This window comes from Aquarana catesbeiana, linkage group LG06, assembly GCF_042186555.1.
Source record: "Aquarana catesbeiana isolate 2022-GZ linkage group LG06, ASM4218655v1, whole genome shotgun sequence".
Taxonomy (NCBI): domain Eukaryota; kingdom Metazoa; phylum Chordata; class Amphibia; order Anura; family Ranidae; genus Aquarana; species Aquarana catesbeiana.
Genome location: NC_133329.1, coordinates 279,760,816 through 279,786,322, shown reverse-complemented (window position 1 = coordinate 279,786,322; position 25,507 = coordinate 279,760,816). Strand labels below are relative to the sequence as shown.

At 39.8% G+C, this 25,507-nt stretch overlaps 1 protein-coding gene across 2 annotated transcripts in view; it reads left to right on the top strand.

The window, feature by feature from the left end:
- The window catches only part of PLEKHM3 (pleckstrin homology domain containing M3), a 323,563-nt gene that overhangs the window by 280,378 nt on the left and 17,678 nt on the right, over positions 1-25,507 (top strand). Inside the window, exon 8 of one of the 2 annotated variants that reach the window (XM_073633404.1) lies at positions 21,492-21,596. The exons of the other annotated variant lie outside the window; for it this stretch is intronic. Within the exon in view, the coding sequence (XP_073489505.1) occupies positions 21,492-21,513 (22 nt within the window). The 3' untranslated portion in view covers positions 21,514-21,596. Of the gene's footprint in view, positions 1-21,491; positions 21,597-25,507 lie in introns of those variants that run through there. 2 annotated transcript variants of the gene reach the window in all.

Here is a 25,507-nt window from a genome sequence, read left to right as displayed (position 1 = left end):
ATACCCGCTGGTATCCTAGTATTAAAGAAAAAAATCAAATAAACCTCACATTTACATAAAACCCTAAATTTATCTCCTCCTCCGATAGGTAACACTATTTTCTCTACACCTTGGATGGCTAAACTGGAAACATCTTTCTGATGTATGTTGTTCTGTGTGTGGCCATGTTGGTGTTATGATCTTTATGTACATCATATAGATGGTCTTGAAACCGATCACGCAACTTGCGTGTCGTTCGACCTACATACTGTATGTGATATGACTTACATGTAATGAAGTATTTAGAGTTTATGAAAGATGTAATTCTTGAAAATTTGTCTGAGGTATTTCCCTTTAGAATATGTTTACAGCACAGACACCCTTTTGAGCCACAGCAGAAGGTGCCTTTAAATTGCAACCAATGCTGTTGTGGGAGTTTACTTGTATAAAAGCTAGGTGACAGGGTCCTACCCAAAGTGGGGGGCTCTGCGTGATTCAGTTTTTACTCCTTTGGACAAAATTTCAGCGTAAGTGGGGTCATTGGATAGAATTTGTAAATATTTCAAAACTATAATTTTTATCTTGTACTCGCTACTATAGGGAGTAGAGAAAATGGGGTTTTGGAGGGTAAAATTAGTACATGATCGATTCCTTTTTCTATTGCTTGTTTTATCTTTCAATAAATTGTGGGGTATTTTTAGCAATGTTCATAGCTCTATGTAAGATAATACTAGAATAACCCCTGTCTTTGAAACGCCTAAACATAGCCTCTGCTTCATGTCTGTAATCCGTGTCCTCACTGCAAATTCTTTTCAATCTCAAAAATTGTCCTACAAGAATACCTCTCAGGGTATGTTTCGGGTGACTCGAGTCACCCGAAACATACCCTGCACATAAAAGCGTGTGGCCTGTTATGGGTTTCCTTGTGACCTGGAGCGGGTTCTTTTCCCAACATTGTCCCTTACTTGTTTGCAGAGTTCCTTGGTCTTCATGGCAGTGTTTGGTTAGTGGTGCCTCTTGCTTAGGTGTTGCAGCCTCTGGGGCCTTTCAAAAAGGTGTGTATATGTAAAGACAGATCATGTGACACTTAGATTGCACCATAGGTGTGCGCAGTCTATTGCATTAGGGTGTGCACCCCAAAGCTCAAACATATATGTGTGTGCATGTGTATATATGCGGAAGGTGTCAGTAGAGCAGTGAATGGTGTCATAAGGGCAGATATTGGTGGTGTCAGTAGGGCAGTTACAATATTTTAATAATTTTTTTACAATTTTTTAGGAGAAAAAAATTGATTTTTTTTTTTATTTGGTGAAATATCAGGGGACTAAACATTGGAAATATGCACCACACGGGGTGATTAGGGTGTGCCCAGGAACACCTGGCACACCCTGTACGCACGCCTATGGATTGCACACAGGTGGACATCATTTCACTAATTATGTGACTTCTGAAGGTAATTGGTTGCACCAGAGCTTTTTATGGGCTTCATAACAAAGGGGGTGAATACATACGCACGTGCCAATTATCAGTTTTTTATTTCTGAAAAATAGTTTCATGTATATATTTTTCTAATTTTACTTCACCAACTTAGACTATTGTGTTCTGATCCATCACATATAATTCAGATTTTAAAAAAAACAATGAACTAAAGTCTGTTATGTAACAAAATAGGTAAAAAGCCAAGGGGGTGAATACTTTTGCAAGGCACTGTATATAGGTATACATTAGTCACACAGTAATAATTAGGATTTCCACTTATTATGCATTTTCATGCCATGAAACATGTGTTTTGATATAGACAGTGAAAATCTGATGTGTAGTCTTTTTCTGCTGGAGAATCACCTGTTGTCTACGTTACAGTCCTATTCCTGACACTATACCTCTCCCAGCTCCTGAAAACATCTATTCCCAAAAAAAGAAAAAAAAAAAGGGATTTTTTTCATCACTACAATGCACACTCAGGAGCTGGTATGTGATCAGCCAGTTGATGGGTTAGCCACTGTCAGACTTTAGGTGACCTGAACTTTTAGGTAAAAGAGCCAGACTCCAGCAAAGTAAAGCTGTCCATAGACAAATCAAATTTTGGCCAATTCCTGCTGAATATGCTAAAATTCGAGCTGTGGGTTGCCCAATCAGCACCACAATAAAAGTACATTTAAAAATCAAGGCGGGTAGAAAAATATTTGCTGAACAGTGACAAACCTACCAGATGCAATTAGTGTTTGGGTATTCGGGCAGCGTAAAGGTGTCATAGTTGCTTGAGTACAATAGCTGGCTGTGGATGAGGGGAATCAAAGGATTTTCTCTTGTTCACCTGCAGGCTGAAAGAGAGAAATCTAGTCATGTATGGCTAGCTTTAGTAAAGTTAAATAATGGATAAATTATTGTACGTTAAAGTAGGCCTTTATCCTAACATATATTCCACATTGCCCCGCCCCCCCTTACATTTTAACATAAACACATTGCTTTTTACCAGTTGCCGACCAGCCGCTGTCATGATTCTGCGAGCCATCGTAGCTATACGTCGGCTGGTGGGATCGGGATAAGAGGCGCGCATGCACCCACTTCACTGCGGGGGTGCCGATGCTCGTGACCGACAGTCGTGATGACCGTTGGCCGCGAGCGTTCACGGGCACAAGAGGCAGAACACGGAAGTGTGTGTGTAAACACACAAATCCCTGTTCTGCTCTGTGAGGAGTGACAGATCGTGTGTTCCTAATAGCTAGGAACCGCGATCCGTCACTTCCTCTAGTCAGTCCCCTCCCCCTTCAGTTAAAAATATGTAGCAGGGAACACGGTTAAGCCCTTGATCGCCCCCTAGTGTTAGCCCCTTCCCTGCCAGTGACATTTTTACAGTAATCGGTGCATTTTTATAGCACTGATGCCAGTGGTCCTAAAAATGTGTCAAAAGTGTCCGATGTGTCCACCATAATGTCGCAGTCCCGATAAAAATCGCAGATCGATGCCATTACAACTAAAAGAAAAAAAAAAGAAAAATGCTATAAATCTATCCCCTATTTTGTAGAAGCTATAACTTTTGCACAAACCAATCAATATACGCTTATTGCGATTTCTTTTTTTTACCAAAAATATGTAGAAGAATACATATCGGCCTAAACTGAGAAAAAATTATTAAAAAAAAAAAAAATGGGGATATTTTTTATAGCAAAAAGTACAAAATATTGTGCTTTTTTCAAAATTGTCGCTCTTTTTTTGTTTATATCGCAAAAAATAAAAACTGCAGAGGAGATCAAATACCACTAAAAGAAAGCTCTATTTGTGGGGAAAAAAAGGACGTCAATTTTGTTTGGGTGCAGCGCCGCACTGCTGCGCAATTGTCAGTTAAAGCGACCCAGTGGCAAAATCATTCAGCAGCCAAATCTTCCGGGGCTGAAGTGGTTAAATTGTTGTAATTTCACGTCCACATACATTTCTCACCTAGGTAAGACTTAAGACATGTGTGTATGTGCGTGTGTGCACATGTGTTGCACAGAACTTTGGGTCCACGGTGAGCCTTGTGGCACAACTGCGCTTGTTTACACATGCATGCACTAAGACAACTATTAGGGAAGTTCCAAACCTTTGTACAACCTTGGCGCATGCATGAGAAATCATTAGTATCATGCAGCAGCTATTGCAGGTAGGCTTGAAGGTCTTTAGGTCTCAATATGCATATTATTCCATGTAATGACAGGTTTCCTTTAAGAATATCAAGATTTCTTTGTATTTGTGTAAAATATCTTCCCATTAATCTAACATTCTTTGAGGTGGCCTTAAAAATTATGACTGTATGTTCAAGATAACTAACCTTGTACTCAAGTCAAACCCATGTGTGTACATATCTATGAGACATCACTGATAATGAGCTTGGCATACACACATGTACACAAAAGAACAGGATGAAGCCCACACCCAGGAAGAAGCCTACCTAGATTCCTAGTTAAAGGTAATATTCATTATTTAACGTCCAACATTCTAGTTGTAATCAGCTTAAATAGTGCAGAAATGAGTAATTCCTACCTCCCTGTTACCCAATACCCAGAAAAAGCCCAGGTGATTGGAGTGCCAGTTGTGCAAACATCATATTTCTCCATGGACACCTCTTCCTGTCAACAGCTGAAAAGCTTTCAGGCTTATCTGTTTGCAGTTGTTCTTCGAACTGTGAGAGATGGTCCAGGCTCAGACAGCTCATTTTTCATTTCTTTTCTTTTTGATTGGATGGGTGATGGAAGATGAGCTGCAAACACATTACATTATAGCCTCTGTGAATAGAACAGTGTATTACCCAGCCACTTGTTTGCAGTGCATTTATTTGTGTCAGTCCTTAAGCAAACAGAATACCTAGCTCATGCACTCACCTGGGGACTCAGTACACACACGACATACCCCTGTGCTCACTTAATCAGTATGACACATTCCTTTGTTACTAAATGGTTCCAAACCAAACAGAATCAGCACAGCTAATTAGCAGCTTTTAGAAACCTCTGCTTCGTTATCCTGTCGCATCCTGCCCAGCTATAAAACAAGAACATGAGCTTGCTCTTCTAAGCTATAAATGCCAGTTAGATACCTGTAAAAATGACTTCATCTCATCATAGGAGGAGCAAGTACTTGAAATAAGGCCAAGGAATTATGAAATAGGAGAACAGGGTCGTAGACCATAACAGAGTGCTTCATACACACACACACACGATTTTTTTCACACCAAAGTTTTTAGTTCATTCTTAATTTATTTTAAAAAAAGGTATAACCAAACAGAATATGGTAGGGTGAACCTAAAGGAACCAAACATCCCTCCATTACTCCAGTGCTTGCCGTAACAAAACATCCCTCCATTACTCCGGTAATTAACACAACAGAGCCATTTTCTAAAGAAAGAAAAAAAAGTATGTTATCACTTTTGACAGAAATAAAAAAAAAAAGGTTGGTTGTTCATTTTAGGTTAATGAAGGGGGCCATGAATACAGCTTTTTCAGACTAGTTGACCATCATCAGTGCTGCAGTGCATAGAAACCATGACTTCTTTGGAGTAGGTCTTAGAGGAGAAAAAAGAAGGTAGATAAACCTATTGTGCAGTTTGTGTATACAAAAAAAAAGTATAATAAAGCATTATGAAAATAGTATTAATAGCTTCTGCTCTTAAGGCTGGAGAATATAGCGTTTCTGGAAACTGGATTGCAGAGCTTACACTTGAATAGTTTACAAGTACAAGTCCCTCCTCTCCTCCTCATTTGGTTGGACGGCTGATTCCCTTCCCCGTGTTACCTGCGCTGCATTGAGCAGGATCTCCATCGCTAGTAACCCATGTAAAGGAGACACATAAATAAGAAGCATTCACCAGCATACCAGGCTCCATATAGACCACCATCCACAAAGAAATATTCAAGGAGACCCAATCCAGGATCCTGGAATTCGTATTACACTTGGTTATCTTTATCCTGTTACCTTACAGTGGTAAGGTAAGGAGCCACTGCACCCTTAGTTGTAACCACACTGAAGAAAAGGATCACTTATTCACATCATCACAACACAGAATGCCAGTTGGAATTCAGCACTTAACACTATAATCACTAGCACCATTCTGAAGATATATGTTTACTATGAACTTTGTTTCACTTGCATTTTATCCTATTTAGGTTAGCATCGGTCTGGACGCTGTACTATATTGGACTATTTGCACCTATTTGCACATAAGAAGTTCATCACCTATCTCTTTGATTACTGTGTTTTTAGTGTATGAATTTGAATAATTTTTTGGAGTCCATTATCTTGTACACTTGCCACTTTATATGAATCACTGAGCACTTTGTTTTCTATTACTTGGAGCGCAGCACCGCATATTGATTTTTTATAATAGCTTCTGCTCGTTTCTAGAGCTGTAATTAAAGGGTAGGGTTGTACAACAAAGAATTGATTTGGATTGTGACTTTTAAGGTATTTCAACTAATAAACTATAAGAAACTATAACAGACTTTAAGACCTCATCCAAATATACACATAGAAAAAACAGGTATAAACTGGAGAAAGCAATCTCCAGCTATCTAAAAATGCGGACTATAGCGGCACAGGAGACACAATTGAATTAGAATAAAACATGTACTTTATTGTACAATAATAAAAAAGATAAGAACATCCATATTATACCCCATGCAAACTGGGGAAGTAATATGTATCTCAGGAGCTCTACGTGTGAAATAAATCACATATACAGACTAAGATGGTATCAATCCAATATAGATGAAGTGAGCTTTTCCTAACGCCTGTATGGTCAATGCATTTCACCAGATAATTGGCTTCTTTGGGACCCAGACAGATGAAAAGGGTAAACTATATAAAACAACACATATATTAATGCATAGTATAGCAAACCAATCTTGCGATATATTAGATATGCATGCTTAAACCAATTAATCTATAGGGCGGAATGTCCCACCATCAATGACCGGGGCAGGCACAGGGGCACAATGGGCTCAAACACCCGGTACAAAGAGAGAGGCGACCAGGACTAAAATCTAGATGTACAAAATAAATAAGGCCAGTCAAAGCAGGAATAGCTCCTAATCATGATATTATGCAGCCAAAATATGCCACTTTCTCAAATAGGATAAACCATATAGGTGTGAAGACAAGAGCATGGTGAAGGTACTGTCCTGGAGTAGTTGTATTATATTCACAATATAAGGGTAATGGTTTTATCCAGAGTATATATTATGGTGCTCTGAAACCAAATAAACCGTTATATGTATGTTTAAATATAGTGAAGTGCTGAGTATAAAGTACATAGTATTCAAATGCACATCAGGACCCAAATATGGTCATATACTCACATGATGTAAATCACCAAAGCATTATTGTATAACAATCAATTTTAATTATAATGTCATAAAAATCATAAAACACAATTCAAAGAGCTATTAAAACATTTAGTGATCACAACACAACTTAACTGCAAGTTTCTTATACTCGGGTGCATTTCATGATGGTCCTCATACATTGAGAGACAATAAACCTTTGAGATAATTGTACACTTACAACCCAGTGGATCACATAGCATACAGCTGATAAAAACATATCACACTAAAAGGATGCATCACCATCACTACCCAGTAGCCCCATAATAATTTCACTTAACAGGATCCACAGATGCCAATCTTGGAAGAGAAAGGAAAAAAGGAGGAAGTGCAAATTAACTAAAATCAAGTATTGGACACCTGAGGATAATCCACTTATATACTACATCTAGTGCAATTTACTATGGCAGTACATTAAAGGTATACCTTTATAAATGAATAGGGTGTTGAATCCCTGATATCCCACTTAGGATAGGATGTGTAACCCAGATAAAAAGTGCAGCAGTCTGAGAATAGTATGTTCTCATCTACAATAAAAGTAAACCAATATAAATAAATATGTATAGAAATGTATTGGAGCTTACAGATAGAGATGTATGCTCCAATAGAGTTCTCTATGTATTTGTTTATATTGGTAGACTGAATGGAACTTCTTTAGTGCATCCCTTGGAGTAAATTGAACCATGTGGAAAATGCAACTAGCATCGTTGAACCTGAGTTTCCAGTGACTATGGATTGGGCACCTAAATTAGACTCTGAGATATTTCCCCAAAGAGTAGGAGTTCACAGAATCAGTTTACAAAGGGCCAAAATCAGAATTAATACAGTGGCCCACTAATAGGCTTACCATATTAGACCTTGGATTGGTAAAAGTGTAAGAAAGCTGATGTAATGGCAGTGAATGTTCTAGAACCCAGAATGACCCTTGTGTCAGAAACCATGAATCAGACTGAGACAGAAGTACAGTTAAATCTCACTTGTTTAATAATAATAATAAAAAGGTAAACAGAGTAAATGTAGTCAAAACATAGCCAGAGTTCAGGAACCGGAACGGATAGTCAGAAAAGCCAAAACGTCAGGGTGCCAGAGATGAGCGTAGTGGAACAGCAAGCAGGATCTGGAGCCAGAAGGAATGTCAGCCAAGCAAGTCTTTAACAGGAACACAGGAGAGTGTCTCTAGAGATGTGACCAAGGCAAAGGCAGAGATCATCTAGGCTGGACGGCTTAAGTAGGCAGGACTGACGAGCAGGATATCATCAACAGGTGGGTCACTGTGGAGAGATAGGAGCTGGCAATTAACCGACAGCTGAGTGGCCAGCTCAGAGAAGGAAGGGCTGAGCCCAGCCCTGACACCTTGTTTAAAAAAAAATCAATCTCTTCTTTGGCCCAATTCCAAGGGCTTTATTATAAATGAACATCCTCCCAGACACGTCTTGTTTTCAATGTAGCTCCGTGCTCTGGAGTTCTCCATCATCTTCATGAGTAGGCTGCACCATTCTGTCAGAGAATGCTAAGTTATTGCCAGTTGCTGATCACAATGGTTAACCAATCCTGATGATTCCAGGTAAAGTAGCTCTGCATTGCATCTTTTTCTCTTTTACAGCATCTTCAACTGTCTTGAGAGAACAAGCTCTGTGTGACAGGTGCTAACAGTGAAAAAAAATATTTTTAAAAATTAGGTAAAACTAATAAATGTATCAAAATAAGAAACTAATGCATAAGATTATATTCGGTTATTTAATTCTTGGGTAATATTTTGATTGAGGCATATCTCATTAAAGCTTAAAGAGGAGCTCCAGGCTCCTCCCAAAAAATTAAAAGTCAGCAGCTACAAATGCTGTAGATGCTGCCTTTGAATATGAGTACATTTACCTGTCCAGAGATCTAGCGATATCTTTCCCCAAGCCGATTCTTCAAACGGCTTCGGGAGCAGGTGCCGGGATCGTAAGTAAGGTAAACCGGCAGTGAAGCGTGCGGCTTCACAGCCGGTCTCCAATGAAAATGCGCAAGTCGTGCTGTGCATTGTGAATGGTCCCATAGTTTTCTAGGACCTGTGATGTTTCCCAGAAGGCTGCAGGGAAGGAGGGAGGGATCGCCACGGTGCATCTGACCTAAAGTGGGAATGGGTACCTATCAAAATCTGGCAATGGAGGGGGGAGGGTGAAGACAAGTGGAACTTCCCCTTTTCCCCAATACTTCTGTTTTAACTCTAAGGATGAAAAACATTATCATTTTCAGTGGGCCCCTCTCCCTACAAAGGTTAACTGCTCTTTTAGGAGATGATGAAAAAGGTTATATAGTTGCCTTTATCTTCCCTCTTCTGCTGTCCAGTGTTTCAGAATGTTGATGGGCTGTCCAGGTCCCCCCAATGCAGGACGAGCAGTAATGCATTGTTCAGGATGATTACCAGTCATGCAGTGAAGAGAAGACACTGTGGGGACCAGTTGCCTGAAGGGGTGGAAGTTTGTCAAGAATAAGGTAAGTATATCACCCTGTCCATTATTCTCAAGGTAAAACAAGCAGTTAATCCTGGCACCGAGGAGGGGATCCCACTGCAAGATTTAGAGGTTTTTTTTTTCCAGTTGTAAAGTCTCATGGTTTTTCACCTTAATGCACTCTATGCGTTAAGGTGAAAAACCTTCTGTGCTGCAGCAGCCCCCCAGAGCCCCCTTTTTCTTACCTGAACCCGATCATTCCAGCGATGAGAACGAGCCCAGCAGCTCCAGCCGCTGTCTTGGGTCGTCACTGGACAGATTGATAGCAGCAGGAGCCATTGGCTCCCACTACTGTCAATCAAATCCGATGACATGGGGGCAGGGTCGAGTCCTGCTATTTGTGTCAATGGAAGCAGCAGCAGGACTCGGGAGCATGCCCGCACAAGTGCCCCCATGGAAAGCTGCTCTTCATGGGGGCACTCGATGAAGGGGGTGGAGCCGCTCTGTGCAAAAGCCTTGCACAGAGCAGATAAGTATGACATTTTATTAAAAAAAAAAAAAAACCTTTATAATCACTTTAGTTAGTGTTGCACCATTTTTTTTTAGGAGGCTTGATCATCAGTAAATTACACCCATTAAATTCAGAACGTAGTATTGGAAGATTCCCAACATCTAGAAATCTAAAATATACACATTTATGTATCAAAACCTATGCATACTCTGGGTTCTTCAAATCAAAATATAAAAAAATGAAAATGATTTAGTGAAAATATTTAGAATAGTATTGGGTGTACAGAATGTGTTACACATTAAACAAACAAAAGCTACTTTTTTGCAATTTTAGTTATACTTTTGCAAAGTATAATCTGGGTGTTTTAAAAATAAATTATACAATATTAAAGTGATACCAAAGGCTTACACTTAAAAAAATAAAATAAACATGTCATAATTACCTGATCTGTGCAAAGGTTTTGCACAGAGCTGCCCCAGCCGACCTCCTTTTTTGAGTCCCCCGCTGGCACTCTGAGGTCCTCCTCCTTGCCGAGTGCCTCCATAGCAAGCCACGTGCTATGAGGGCACTCTTGCATGGTCGCTCCTGAGCCCTGCTCTGTGTGTCCATAAGACCCCACCCCCACTTCCTCCTCACTGGCTGTGATTGACAATGGCTCTCGCTGCTGTCTCTGAACCAATGAGGAGGCAGAAAGCTGGGACAGCAGCCGCTCTTGTGCGCTTCGCTAGATCAAGATCGGGTCCAGGCAAGTATTGGGGGGGGGGGGCTGCATACTGAAGGTTTATTACCTTTGTTTACATCAAGAATGAAATGACACTACAGCACTTTCTAATAGAATTGGGGCTTGGGCAGAGCTGAAGCAGCTCTATCCAGCCTCTCTCTGCTGCAGTAGATCACTGCTGTAGTGTTCTATTGATGGCTGATTGCAGTCAGCAGTAGATCACTATTAGAAGTGATCTGTTGCTGCAGAGATGCCTGAAGGGCTGCGCCAGGTCTCCAATAACCAGATCCAGGTGCCCATAAAGACAACAAATATAAAAAAAATGGATATTAATGCACTGAATAAATTAATGCACAAAAACCTTCTACTTATCTCTTTATTACCCTAGGGCAGTGATGGCGAACCTTGACACCCCAGATGTTTTGGAACTACATTTACCATGATGCTCAACTACACTGCAGAGCGCTTGAGCATCATGGAAAATGTAGTTCCAAAACATCGGGGGTGCCAAGGTTCACCATTACTGCCCTAGGGTCACACCAAATATGCTGGATGTTCTGGGTGACATTTGCATTTACTGCATGCCATTTAGAATTGTAATAAATTTACGTGCACCATCACACATTAATTAAAAAATTGATCATAAGTTTTTGAATGCAGCACAGCATGTGCATTGTGGTATACTGTAGTGTGATTACATTGCCTGCTACGGTAACGGTGAGTTGGACTGTCGGTGCACAGGTTATTATGCATTGCAGTAAAGCATGCTATTAAAATGTGTTTCAACGCAGCACAGATTTATATAAACAATATTTTTGTGGGACGCACTGGATATGTTGAGGGCCACACTTGAGCCCCCATTTATTCACTAGATTGACCAGCACTGGTATAGGGTATATCCAAGAATTGCTGTCTTTTTTCCATCAGCCTTAGAATCTTTATTAATATAAAATAGCCTCCTTTTATGTTAAGACCTTAAGAATGTGAACACTGTAAGCTATTCATTGCACTTAGTTTTAATGCATGGCTATTTTCTTTTATTGTAAAAAAAATAAGTATTATTACATTTGAAACTACTGTCTATAATTTTCTCCATTTAATTTAACACATACAGCCTTTTTATGTTTGTTTCAATTTTAGTTCTGTAGCTGCTACCAGTGCCTTTCATAATACTGGAAATCTAATAATGTTAATGGCATGTGTAATTGGCAGAATGATTATGCTGAAATGATGCTGGTATTATAAGGCTTTAAGGCTTTAGTAGGAATGTGCTGGAAACCAAGTGAAAATCCCATGAATTTACCACATTGTTCTATAAAGAAGAAACCTTGAAAAACTGCAGATTAACCAGTGAACTATTCTGAGATATACTTGAGGAATAGGAATTAATATATCCTGTTACATATATATATAGGTACAGTCATTTACAAGTACCTTTAGTATTTCCCTAATACTATACAAATATCTTTAGAAAATATATGCAGCCAGTTTATAAGGCCCGGAGGGCTATATATCCGTTTTCATCGCTTGACAAATGAGGATTTATGTTTAAACAACCCCGCCTGCACAAGTATCACTTATCTATTACACATTTAATTTCCTTTACATCCCCCCACCCCCAGCCCCCCAAAACAGGCATGCCAAACTGGTGATTTTTTGTACAAGCTAAAGGATTTAAACAAAATGTGGGCCCAGGCTATTCTCCAATTGATAAACTTCCCTACGCCACTAAATCATTTAGAAAATGTTTTATTTCCCTCTTCTCAGAGTGAAAATATTGTAATACAAGGTTATACCTCTAATGTTAATACCCACATGCAAGCATATAATTAATTGGAATTAATAAGATTTATTTGAAGATTTATTCCACTCAGTTTAACCCATTGTTTGTACAGGCATGTCAGACTCATGGGACAGCACAAAGGACTCGAGATAAGTAAAGAGACATAACACAATTCATTTCATATTGGCTATAATGGCCACAGCGTTTATTGAGGGGTTACCCAAAATTGAACAATAATCATCCATAACAGCAATATATTTAATCTTAAAATGACATAACCATAAATCATTTAATTTATTAATACTATCACATAGTCCATCCAGAACTGAACTGGATGACAAACCCTCATTAACAAACGCCATGACAAAAATTCAAATAAATAAATAAATACATATTATATATATATATATATATATATATATATATATAGGGAGAGTGGGGGCAGCGTAGGGCTCCGTAGGCAGTGAACAGAGCGGGAAAGCCGCCGGCTTTTATAACCAATGCCTGGCTCAATCCCGCCCGATTCAACCAATCGGGACCAGTTGCTATGCCGCTTTACATTCTCTCATTACCTGAAGCAACCTAAAATAGAAGAGAGGAGGGGGAGAGAGATCCAGGGAAGGGAGGCAGCCCTCTGTACTGTCCCATGGAGCCCCGCATAAGCGCTAGGGGCTCATTCATTAAAGTGCCTGTCTTAACTTTCTAAACTAAGCCAAAAACAAACCCACAAAGAAGGACTATTATTAAATAGAGACAAAGGATGTGTAGTACTTTGCCCCATGTAGCTACAGTAGGTGCTTCCTAAATCTAGTTATGATGTCCAATCTGCCTCTTCCCCTTCCCTCTGCGGCAAATCTTATAAAAACTTGGAAGGAGACAGATCCATCATTACATCAGTTTATTTCAGCTCAGAACACTTTCCCCAGCACTTAGCTACTAGGCAGTGCTGGGACAAGGTCATCTAGAGCCCAGGGCGAACATGCCAAACTGATACCTCCCCTCAAAATGTCAGCAAAAATCCCCCCCCAAAAAAAATTGAGCACTAATCAGCATGCTTGCCCCCTAAGCATAAATTCCCCTGGTACAAATCCGCCCCCCTGCTGAAATACCCCCTCCCAGCACAAATCTTTGGCAACCATCCCCTTTGGCAAAATGTTGCTCTCCAAAAAAGTCACCTCTCCTAGCACAAATGCTCTACCACTTAAATTTCCCTTCAGAGTACACATCCTCTCTCCCCTCCCCTCCTAGTACAAATCCACCCTCTGAATCCCCCCCCCCCCAGAACTAATCCCCCCCAAATAAAATTGCCCCTCCCAGCACAATTCTTCTCCCCCCCTTCAGCATATCACCTCTTCTAGCACAAATCCCCCCCCCCCAGCACAAATCCTCTTCCCTATCCTCCTCCCAACACAAATCCCCCTAAATCACCACTCCTAGCAACTCTTACCCCCTACCACCCCCAAAATTGCCCCTCCCGACACAAATTCTCCCCCCCTCAATCTCCTTGAAGGGCCCCCACCTCACATGAAACCACAGTGCCTAGAGCAACCGTCCCTCTTGCCCTCCCCTTTTCCCAGCCTTGCTACTAGGGGCAGTGTACTACATGCACTTTGTCCCAGGGTGGGTGCAGGCGTGTTGTAAAGTGGTTCTGCACGTTCTGTTTGAGCCAATGGGAACTAAATATTAAACAATCACGGGAATATTTTACCTCTTGACCAAAAGAAAACAGAAGAAGCCAGCTCACTCAAACTTTAGAGATACTTGTACTTTCTCCCCAAAGTTGCCAAACCAACTATCCTGTAATCACGTAGTGAACTTGTATACTGTCTTTTTTTTTTTTTTTTTTTTTATTGGTGCAGTTACTATGTAACTTATATTGTATACAAGGTTGCTTTTACTATTCTCCCTTGTCTGACCTGATCTGTAATCTGTTTAGCCTTCATAGTACATTTCCACCCACCTGATAAAACTCAGTCATCAGCCTATATGCTTATTGTTGAGACATGCGTCCCTCTGTGTTCCCAAGCCTTGCCAATGGCGGGAAATCAGCTAGAGTTGCATAATCATGTCATTAGTCCACATCAATTTCAATAAGGCAGTTTATAAGCTTGTGACACAGTGTCATAAACTTGTCAAACATTAATGAAGAGTGTGTCAAGAGTTAGCAAAATCATATTCGACCTGACAAGATTTCACCAGTTTATGTGTAAATGCATCTTTGCACGTCCTGTATAGTATTATTTACTGCTGTAAAAACAACGCCATCTGTTTGAGTAAAAAACAGGTATTAAAGTACGAAAGGTTCGTAATCTTGTAATTTGTGTAATTTAATGTAGGAAACCAATCCAGCATTGGTGATCAACCTAATAAATATAGTGGGCCTCAAGTGTAACTTTTACATATGCTAAGGACCAAACTGTAGCTTTGTTTTGGTAAAGTTGCTTTTACTAAATATTTGGATGGTATTGCTAGGATATAAAAATTAAAGTTTGTCAATTTTATTTTGGACAAACCTTCTCCAGCTTCCTTCCTGATTGGCTTTGTGACAAAGGAAACACCCCAAAAAAAATCATCTGTTTGTGTAAATTGCTAATATACAGTATCTCACAAAAGTGAGTACACCCCTCACATTTTTGTAAATATTTTATTCTATCTTTTCATGTGACAACACTGAAGAAATTACACTTTGCTACAATGTAAAGTAGTGAGTGTACAGCTTGTATAAGATTGTAAATTTGCTGTCCCCTCAAAATAACTCAACACACAGCCATTAATGTCTAAACCGCTGGCAACCAAAGTGAGTACACCCCTAAGTGAAAATGTCCAATATGGACCCAATTAGCCATTTTCCCTCCCCTGTGTCATGTGACTCGTTAGTGGAACCTGTCCTGTTAAACCACTGTACGGTCTTGGCCACCGTGCTGCAGCTCAGTTTCAAGGTCTTGGCAATCTTCTTGTAGCCTAGACCAGTGGTTCTCAACCTGGGGGTCGGGATCCCCTCGGGGGTCGAATGATGTTTTGCCAGGGGTCACCGAATCCTGGGCTGTTCCTGAAGCCCGCACCACTCTCCCAGCCTTTTTGCGGCCGCCCAGCAGGGCTGTCCCTGGAGCCTGTGGCTGCCCAACTTGGCTGTTCCTGGAGCCCTCCTCACTACAGTTCTCAGATCAGCAGATAAGCTTGATCAAGAGCACCTAAGTTGGCTGATCAGAACTCCCCCCAGCACTGCCACTTATCCCAACTACCCACCAGCAATACCACTCATCCTATTCCCAGAAAGTAGTAAGGGAAGGAATAAAAATAGAGAATACATGGAAGGGAGGGGAAAAGAGGGGGAGGAACAAAGAAAAAGGAAGAGAAAAAATAATAAAAAGAACAAGAAAGATGGCTAGAGAGAGGGATGGGGAAAAAAAACAAGAAATTAGGATAGAGAAAGAAAGGAGAACATAAAATGTACTATAAGGGGTTTCAATATTGTACGAGTGGAAGGGACTCAGGGAGCGCTAAATGTCCATTGGGGGCGCAAATTTCTTGTCTTGCCTTGGGTGCTGATAACCCACACTACAAAAATAATTTCACTGTTAGGGGTCCCCACAACTTGGGAAATTTTTATCAAGGGGTCACGGCACTAGTAAGGTTGAGAACCACTGGCCTAGACCATCTTTACGTAGAGCAACAATTCTTTTTTCAGATCCTCAGAGTTCTTTGCCATGAGGTGCCATGTTGAAATTCCAGTGACCAGTATGAGAAAGTGAGAGCGATTACACCAAATTTAACACACCTGCTCCCCATTCACACCTGAGAACTTGTATCACTAACGAGTCACATGACATCAGGGAGGGAAAATGGCTAATTGGGCCCAATTTGGACATTTTCACTAAGACCCCTTTCACACCGAGGGTGTTTTGCAGGCACTATAGCGTTAAAAATAGTGCCTGCAATCCGCCCTCAAACAGCTGCAGCATTGTCTCCAGTGTGAAAACCCGAGGACTTTCACACCGGAGCGCTGCGCTGGCAGGACATCAGGAAAAGTCCTGCCAGCAGCTTCTTTGTTTACTGCTTCTCCACCGCTGCTCCCCATTGAAATCAATGGGGCAGCGCTGGGATACCACAGGCAAAACGCTGCTATTGCGGCGCATTGCGGGCGGTTTTAACCCTTTCTCGGCTGCTAGTGGGGGGTAAAATTGCCCCGCTAGCGGCCGAAATGCGCCGCAAATCCGACGGTAAAATGCCGCTATAAATAGCGGCGTTTTACCGCCGACGCTATCGGCGGCTCAGTGTGAAAGGGGTCTTAGGGTGTACTCACTTTTGGTTGCCAGCGGTTTAGACATTAATGGCTGTGTATCGAGTTATTTTGAGGGGACAGCAAATTTACACTGTTATACACGCTGTACACTCACTACTTTACATTGTAGCAAAGTGTCATTTCTTCAGTATTGTCACATGAAAAGATATAATAAAATATTTACAAAAATGTGAGGGGTGTACTCAATTTTGTGAGATACTGTAACATTATGAACAGCTCAAGTCCAATTTGAGCTATAGAAATAGGCATGACAGACTCATTTTAACAGCTTTCATTACTCTGAAAAACATTGCACTTGCTTATGTAAGTTTACGTTTGATACTCATGCAGTAAAAGTAAATGTCATCTGCAGCATCTGATGTATCTCTTGGAACTTGGGTATTAGTGGGAAGAAAAGATGATTTTTTTTTTTATGGATTTAATTAATAAATTTGATCCACTTTCTTGTACTCCACTGCACTGCTAAAGAACTGATTGATTTAGCTCTTGTTTAGTGTTGGTCTGTGGCTGTCATGGACCACCAGTGGTTTCAGGGCTAAAGCCCAGTGGAGCTGCTGATACCAGTACTCCATCATGCAGCCGCTGTGCTCCAGACTTGAATTAGTGTCTGCAGCACATCAGGCTACACTCTAAAGCCCCGTACACACGATCAGATTTTCTGATGAACGTTCGTCCGTTTGTTTTGAATGCTAGTCTCATATTGAAGGAGAAGGGGTTACTCACCACACGAAAATTCTCGTACGACAGAATTCAACTTCAGAAGTGATGTAATGTGTTGAATAACTTTGTATGTGTTCTTTCGTTTCTGAGCATGTGTAGTCTTGCTCTTACAATTTTTTTTCGGACGAAAACTGTACTAATTAAACGAAAATCAAACGTGTTCACGTACGATTAAAATTTTCTAGTCTGCACATCCAGCTTTTGTCATATGAAAAATTGAAATCGGCTGTCGAAAGCACCATATTAATGATCTGAAAATCAACAGATCGTTCGTCAGACATAATTTTACTTCCGAATTTCATATCGTGTGTACGGGCCTTTAAGCTGGATACACACTATACAATTTTCTTTAGATATTTTCCTTTGGATTTACCAAAACCATATAATATGAGGTCAAACCTAAACACTTTCAATGTGTATACAATCAGGCAGGCCCTTGCACTACATAGTTGAAGGTAAATCTAAAGGAAATCGAACAACAAAAGTTGTATAGTGTGTGTCGAGCTTTAGACACTGATGGGCCACATGTTTTGCACCATAGCAAAACACTGAAGCTACCAGTTAATTTAGGTAATAAATGTATGCGTGTATAAATACACACTTGTCATCAGTTCACATTTCCTAAAATAAACCTAGTTTTCATCTCTAAAAGACAACTGCACAATTGTCTTCTTATAAATTTCCTCCACCACCCTGAATCCCTCTCACCATATGGGACAAATGAGAAATATCTTTATCCCTGTTTCAACAATATGCACTCTGCAGTCGCGCTCCTATGGAAAAGCCATATTAATGGAAGGCGCCAGCTGTAGATCAGGGCTGATGCTAAATATTTGTCCTAGCGAGAGGTCATTTATTAAGGGGTAATTTTACACACGTACGTCCTTGGAGTCTGTAAGTGACTGGTGTGGGGTAGGTTTGTCTTTTAGTTCCTTTCTGTGATGACTACTTCTCAGTTTCCTCTTCTGGTTGGCTGTTCTCCGTTTGAGCTAGGCTGGCTGCCAGTCGGCTCATGAACTTCTAGGCTAATAGTATAGTAGTGTGTTGGGTTCTGTTTGCATGTTATGTGGTCTCACACTGTCAAAAAAGAGGGTAAATATGTTCACTGGTTATATTTAAAGCCTGCTTTACAACTATGTTTTGGTTTAGAGTGCAGTTAGGACTGCCCTATAGAAGTTTTACTGCTACAGGGCTGCCCTCCTGTGCAGAATCATATGTATATATATGTAATTCTGCACTTCTGCCTAGAGGGGGCGCCTAGCCAGAAGCCAATCTGCGGGTGCCGGACACTGGATATCTGCCAGCACCCGGCGATCGTCGGGCAGAGACACAGAACAGAGCACTACCCATGTAGGCAGGTCTCCATTCTGACAGGGAATAAAATCCATCACTTGCCTGAGTAAAAGCAGCACACATAGTACATTAAAACACTGGCTAGGCACATGGTTACCCCTTTGATCTCTCTAGATATTTAACCCCTTCCCAGCCAGTGTCATTAGTACAGTGACAGTGCATATTTGTAGCACTGATCACTGTATTAGTGTCACGGGTTCCAACAAAGTGTCAGAAGTGTCAGTTAGTGTCTGACTATCCACCTCAATATTACAAGTTGCTGATCGCTGCCATTACTAGTATAAATGTTTTTTTTTTAAATCCATTATATATACCATAGTTTGTAGACAAACCAATCAATATACGCTTATTGGGATTTTTTTTACCAAAATTATGTAGTACATTAGATTTTTTTTTCTTTTTTTTATTGGATATGTTTTATAGCAGAAAGTAAAATATATACTTTTTTAATTTTTTTTTCAAAACTGTCGTTTTTTTTTGTTTATACCGCAAAAAAATAAAAAACACAGTGGTGATCAAACCCCACCAAAAGAAAGCTTTATTCGTGGGGAAAAAAATATATCAATTATATTTGGGTACAGAGTTGCATGACCGCGCAATTGTCAGTTAAAATAACGCAGTGCCGTATTACAAAAAATGGTCTGGTCATGAAGGGGTGTAAATCTTCGGGAGGTCAAGTGTTTAATAAAAAAAAATTGCTAGTAAATAGCATGATCTGCTTATATAAAATTGACATAATATGTGTGTGTAATGTTCATTGTTATGCTTTAAAAAATTAAAAAAATGAAATTCTAGAACCAGATCTCTGATGCCCATAGACATAAGATGACAATCTGAAGATCCACCCACAAATATCACTATGAGAACAGTTGGTGCAGAAACCAATATGCTAGTATTAGGTCAAACATGCATGTTTATGCACTGTGTAGGCACACCTATCACCTGATTCTCAAAAGGAACAGTAGGTATTGGTCATGAAAAACTAAAACTTCCCTCCAAGTGTGGTCAGGGAGTATGCGGTATAGTCACATAGGGCCCTTAAGATGATCATCTTACAGCCTGGCTGAAAATGTCTGGGTTGTGCAACATTCATCTTTTGTGTGATGTCATCATTAGTTTACATAATGGATTGGATTTACTAGGGGCAAATAGACTGTGCTCTCTGCAAGTGCAGTTGCCCTCATTTTCCCCAGAGCTTAGTAAATGTGGTAAAGCTCTACTAATTTCCAACATCCAAGCATGTGCAAGCAAAAAATAGTTTTTTATTTTCCTTGCACCTGATTGGGTACTCTTTACAAAGTGAAGCTTTACCACATTTACAGTAGGTAATAGTAGGTGAGGTCGAAAAAAGACACAAGTCCAACCTATGTGTGTGATTATATGTCAGTAATACATTGTATATCCCTGTATGTTGTGGTCGTTCAGGTGCTTATCTAATAGTTTCTTGAAACTATGGATGCGCCCCGCTGAGACCAACGCCTGTGGAAGGGAATTCCACATCCTTGCCGCTCTCACAGTAAAGAACCCTCTACGTGGTTTAAGGTTAAACCTCTTTTCTTCTAATTTTAAATCTTGTTAAACTCCCTTCATTTACATTTACTAATGAAAATGAGTGCAACTGCACTTGCAAAATGCACAGTCTATTTGATTTTTGTAAATTCAACCAGGTGTGTAAAAACAGCATGGCTGGCTATACTTGAACTTGATTAAAAATGTTTTTGGTTGCTAAAGTAAATCTAGGTACTGAGACGTCAAACTTAGTAGTAGATTGGGGTCATTAGCAAAGCTGGAAAAATGGAAGCAGGCTAAACGACATCATTCTTAGTTTGGCTTATTAATCCTTAGGACAGGTTGACTTTGAAAGTATTGTATACCTCTGTTTTGTTTGGTAAGCTTGTGCAGAGGCTTGGACTAACAGAATTAGTAAGGGCTTTAAACAGTCCTCTTAGTCACTAAGCGTTTAATAAACTCCTCTCATTGTATAGAGCAGCCAAGGAATTCGCTCTAATCGCTGTTAGCATCAGTTAGTATAGTGGAAGCATTAACGTTAAAATTTGGATTTGATATTTCTGCACTTGTATTCAAAGCAGGAGGATCATTTTCACATTACTCCTAGGCCTGCCTTGGTCCAAGTTAATAAATACCAAGGACCATGACTTATGTTCTTTGTCCGGGTGTTTTTATTTTGCAATTGTTCACCTTTATCTTTATTTCCTTTCCTGCACACAGACCTTTGGATAGAAGCAGCAGGTGCATCTAGACAGCCAAACTATTTTATAGGAGCCAGTTATACTAAAGTATGTTGATAAGAGGCATAGGTAATTAAAGGTATCAGCCAAGAGAGAAGGTGTGTCTGAAAAAGAACACAGACCTGATTCTACTATCATTGCAATTAGTCATTTTTCCTTTAACATATTCTTACACAGTTGCATTCAGGTCACAACAAATTACTAGTGTGGTAGATAAGATTTGATAAATAAAGATTTAATCCTGTGCTTTACCTGTTCACACCTACACATTAATAAACCTACTTACCTATCCCTTTTTTATAAGGTTCCAGACACACATGTCAGGATAGACGCAAATATCCAGGAGCTCCCTAAATTATTCTTTGGTTAATTTGCAATGTGTTTGTGTTCCTGAAGAAAAAATAATGGGCTTTAAATATGGTAGTAACTAGTAGTTAGTGGGTGCCCAATAAAAGATTACAGCAAATATCCAGCCAAGATTAACAAAATAAAATGGAATATCCCAATAAACAATAAAATAGCTGCAATATTCCGTTTCAGTTGACATTCCCCCTGTAGTAATTTGCAGTATGTTTTATATCACTAGATGTCCTCGGTCTAATGGCTAGCATCTTTCAACCTTCCTCGGAGCCCAGGTTATCCTGAACCCACCCCACCCTGGACTGACTGGACAGTGAAAGGAAAAGTAGCACAGCGATTAGATCATCTCTCTTTCACTCTGCTTTCTCTTCCTAGCAGCATGCTTCTTGGCAGCACAATTAGCTCCTTGTACTGCTTCTTCATCCCACATTCCAGTCCTGCTGTACAGGGACTGCAAGAGACTGATACCAGGTGAAATTCTGATATCACATCACTTGTATTTAAAAAATATATTTAATGGTGTATAATTGATTAAGGTTCAGCTTTGATAAAATTTGTGTTAATCAGTTATGTTGGCTTAACCAATACACACTTTTTGGCTATACTTCTCAAAAAAGGTGTTGCTTCACTAAACAAACTGTGTTATTAAATAATGTATAAAAAAAAACAACTGGGGACACTGAAAGATTTCATACTTGTAGTAGATTGAAATAAAGCATATTTTCTCAATACTTTGGCATCCTTTCCCCTAGGGTTCCTGCAGAAGTTGTTAGGGGCAATTTCTGCCTCTCGAATAAGCAACCACTGGCGTAATAATCTTTTAACTATCTATAAGGATAAAAAAACTTCCCACTGACAACAAATGTTCAGGATTCTTCTTCCCACCGATCATCATGCTACTGTACTATGAACCATAGATATAGAAATTATTAGGGGTTTCCTGAGACCAGAAAGTCATTTCAAAGGGTTCCTTCATGTCCAAAAAGGTTGAGAAAATCTGCTCTAAGATACATATGTTAGATATGTATCGTGATAAATACTTCAGTTCACCACTTCTATAGATACCTGGATCTAAAATTCCTTTGTTGTGAGTCTTTTTGTATGACAGAGGGGACACATTGGCTACTGCTGCCTCTATGTAGCAATCAACTCTGTGAAGTTTACTTTTTTTCACTATTATTAATATATTAAATGTTACTGTGCTTGCATTATCCTCCTGTGCATAGATAGAAAATTAATTTCTGAGATTTGCCAGTCATTAAAATTGGAGATGGTAACAATTTTCTTTATCTGAATGTTTTAAATATATATAATCGTGTGGGTAAAAAAATTGCAATGAAAGGCAATAATAAAAACAGGTATGTGGTACACCAAGGGGAAACATAAGGATAATAGCGGCATGCTTTGCTAAATTATAGTAATATGATCCTCTAAACAGCTGTGATTTCAAATCTGTAGGCAAGCAATGGCTATTCTAACAATACACGGACCCCAAATGGGCAACTGTGTACAATACACACCCAACAATCAGTCAACTGTTACAATACATAGGTATCAAACGCACAAACAAGGTAAAATGCAGGAAGCACATGGGCAATTGTGACCATATGGGGCTAACAAACAGGCACTCATAACTATACAGACACGAAAAAACTGGAAATTGTGACAGTATACGAGCAAACGTGCCACTTTGCAGTCAGAAATGGGCAATTGTTACTGCATAGGGGCTACACACTGGGAATTGTGACAATATATGAACAAATGAGCAATTGTCACAATATGTAAGCAATCATGACATTATGCAAACAAAAAATGGGTAATTGTGACACTTTATTCTATTAAAGTATTGCAGATTATCAGTTGTTAGGTGTGGTGGTTGGGATTTTTATCAAGCGTTTCTTCTTTATTTTCACCTTGGAATCCTGCCAGTAACACACTTCCTGTCCTACAAAGACCACTGTCACTCACCTCACTGTATCTATGGAGGAGCAGCATTGTCAGACAGATTAACCACTTCAGGCCTGGAAAGGATTTACGCCCTTCCTGACCAGAACACTTTTTACAATTTGGCACTGCGCTGCTTTAACTGGTAATTGCGTGGTCATGCAATGCTGTACCCAAACAAAATTGCGCCCTATTTTTTCCCACAATTAGAGCTTTCTTTTGGTGGTATTTGATAACCTCTTCGGGTTTTATTTTTTGCCATATAAACAAAAAAAGACCCAAAAGTTTGAAAAATGCTATTGGTTTTCAGGGTCCTGGCTAGGCTCCCAAAAAGTCTCACACATGTGGTATCCCCGTACTCAGGAGAAGCAGCAGAATGTATTTTGGGGTGTAATTCCACATATGCCCATGGCAGGTTTGAGCAATATATCATTTAGTGACAACTTTCTGAAAAAAAAAAAAAAAATATTGTCATTTTTCCAAAACTTGTGACAAAATATAAAATATTCCATGGGCTCAACATGCCTCTCAGCAAATAGCTTGGGGTGTCTACTTTCCAAAAAGGGGTCATTTGGGGGGGGGGGTTGCCCTGTCCTAGTATTTTATGCACAACATATAGCTTATGCCACACATCACCCACACTTCTAACCACTTGAAGACAAAGCCCTTTCTGACTCTTTTTGTTTACATGGAAAATTTTTTTTTTTTTTTTTGCTAGAAAATTACTCTGAACCCCCAAACATTATATATTTTTTTTAAAGCAAAGGTCCTACAGATTAAAATGGTGGATGTTGCAAAAAAATATTTCACACAATATTTGCGCAGCGATTTTTCAAATGCAATTTTGTTGGAAAAGAAACACTTTTTTGAATTTTAATGCACTAAAAACACACTATATCAAAAAAGGAAGATTAAAACACACTATATTGCCCAAACGTTTGATTAAATATAAAAGATGATCTTATGCCGAGTACATAGGTACCAAACATGACATGCTTTAAAATTGCGCACAAACGTGCAGCGGCGACAAACTGCATACATTTTTAAAAGCCTTTACAGGATACCACATTAGATTTACAGAGAAGGTCTACTACTAAAATTACTGCCCCCGATCTGATGTTCGTGGTGATACCTCACATGCATGGTGCAATTGCTGTTTACATATGACACGAGACCGACGCTTGTGTTCACATTCGCGCGCGAGCACGGGGGGGGGTGGACAGGGTGCTTTTTTATTTTTTTTCTTAATTATTTATTTTGCTTTTTTTATTTTACTTTTACACTGTTCCTTTTAATTTTTTTTTTTTTTAATCATTTTTATTGTTATCACAGAGAATGTAAATATCCCCTATGATAGCAATAGGTAGTGACAGGTACTCTTTTTAAAAAAAAAAAACGGGTCTATTAGACTCTAGATCTCTCCTCTGCCCTCAAAGCATCAGGCCACACCAAGATCCATGTGATAAGATGCTTTCCCAATGGCGCTGTTTATATCCGGCGAAACCGAAGTCATGAAATACTCGTAGCTTCTGGTTTCTTAGAGATGATTGGAGCCATTCTGATCTTCGATCAGCTCTATGGTCAGCTGGCGGAGCCACCAGCTGCATTATCAGGGAATAGGACGAGGGGGGGAACATTCCCTCCCGCTGCTTGTAAAAGCATTCTAGCACCTAATTAGCCGCTAGGATTGCTTTTACATGAAAGCCGACCGCTGGCTGAAAAGAATGATACTAAGATGGTACCTAAACCTGCAGGCATCATTCTGGTATAACCACTGAAAGTCCAGCAACATACCGGTACGTTGCTGGTCCTTGTTGGGCATATATTGTAATGTTCTTTTTTTTCATGCAGCCAGTTGGCTGAACGAAAAAAAGATATTGATTGGTGGGTATGCCCACCATTAGAATACCACCCTGCATCCACCCACTTCTAATGATGGGCATACATGCACCACTTTTTTTTTAACTGTGGTGGTGAAATCACCTCCTACAGTGCTGGAGTCGCTGATTTACGTATCATGAGAGCAAACGCTGTTGCTCTCAAGATAAATAAATCAGTGCTGCAGCTGAATGGTGTACCTGAAAAGCAAACAATGGTAACAATAAAACATTAACTCAATAAATCCACAACAATCTGTGCCAAAAAAAGAGTAAAAAATATATGCTGAAGCATGGGGGGCAATCCGCCCCTAATGTTAGGGGCAAGTTGCCCCTCCACCCCTGCACCCATGCTTCAGCATATATGCTCTCTTTGCTGTCAAGATAAATAAATTAGTGCTGCAGCTGAATGGCATAACTG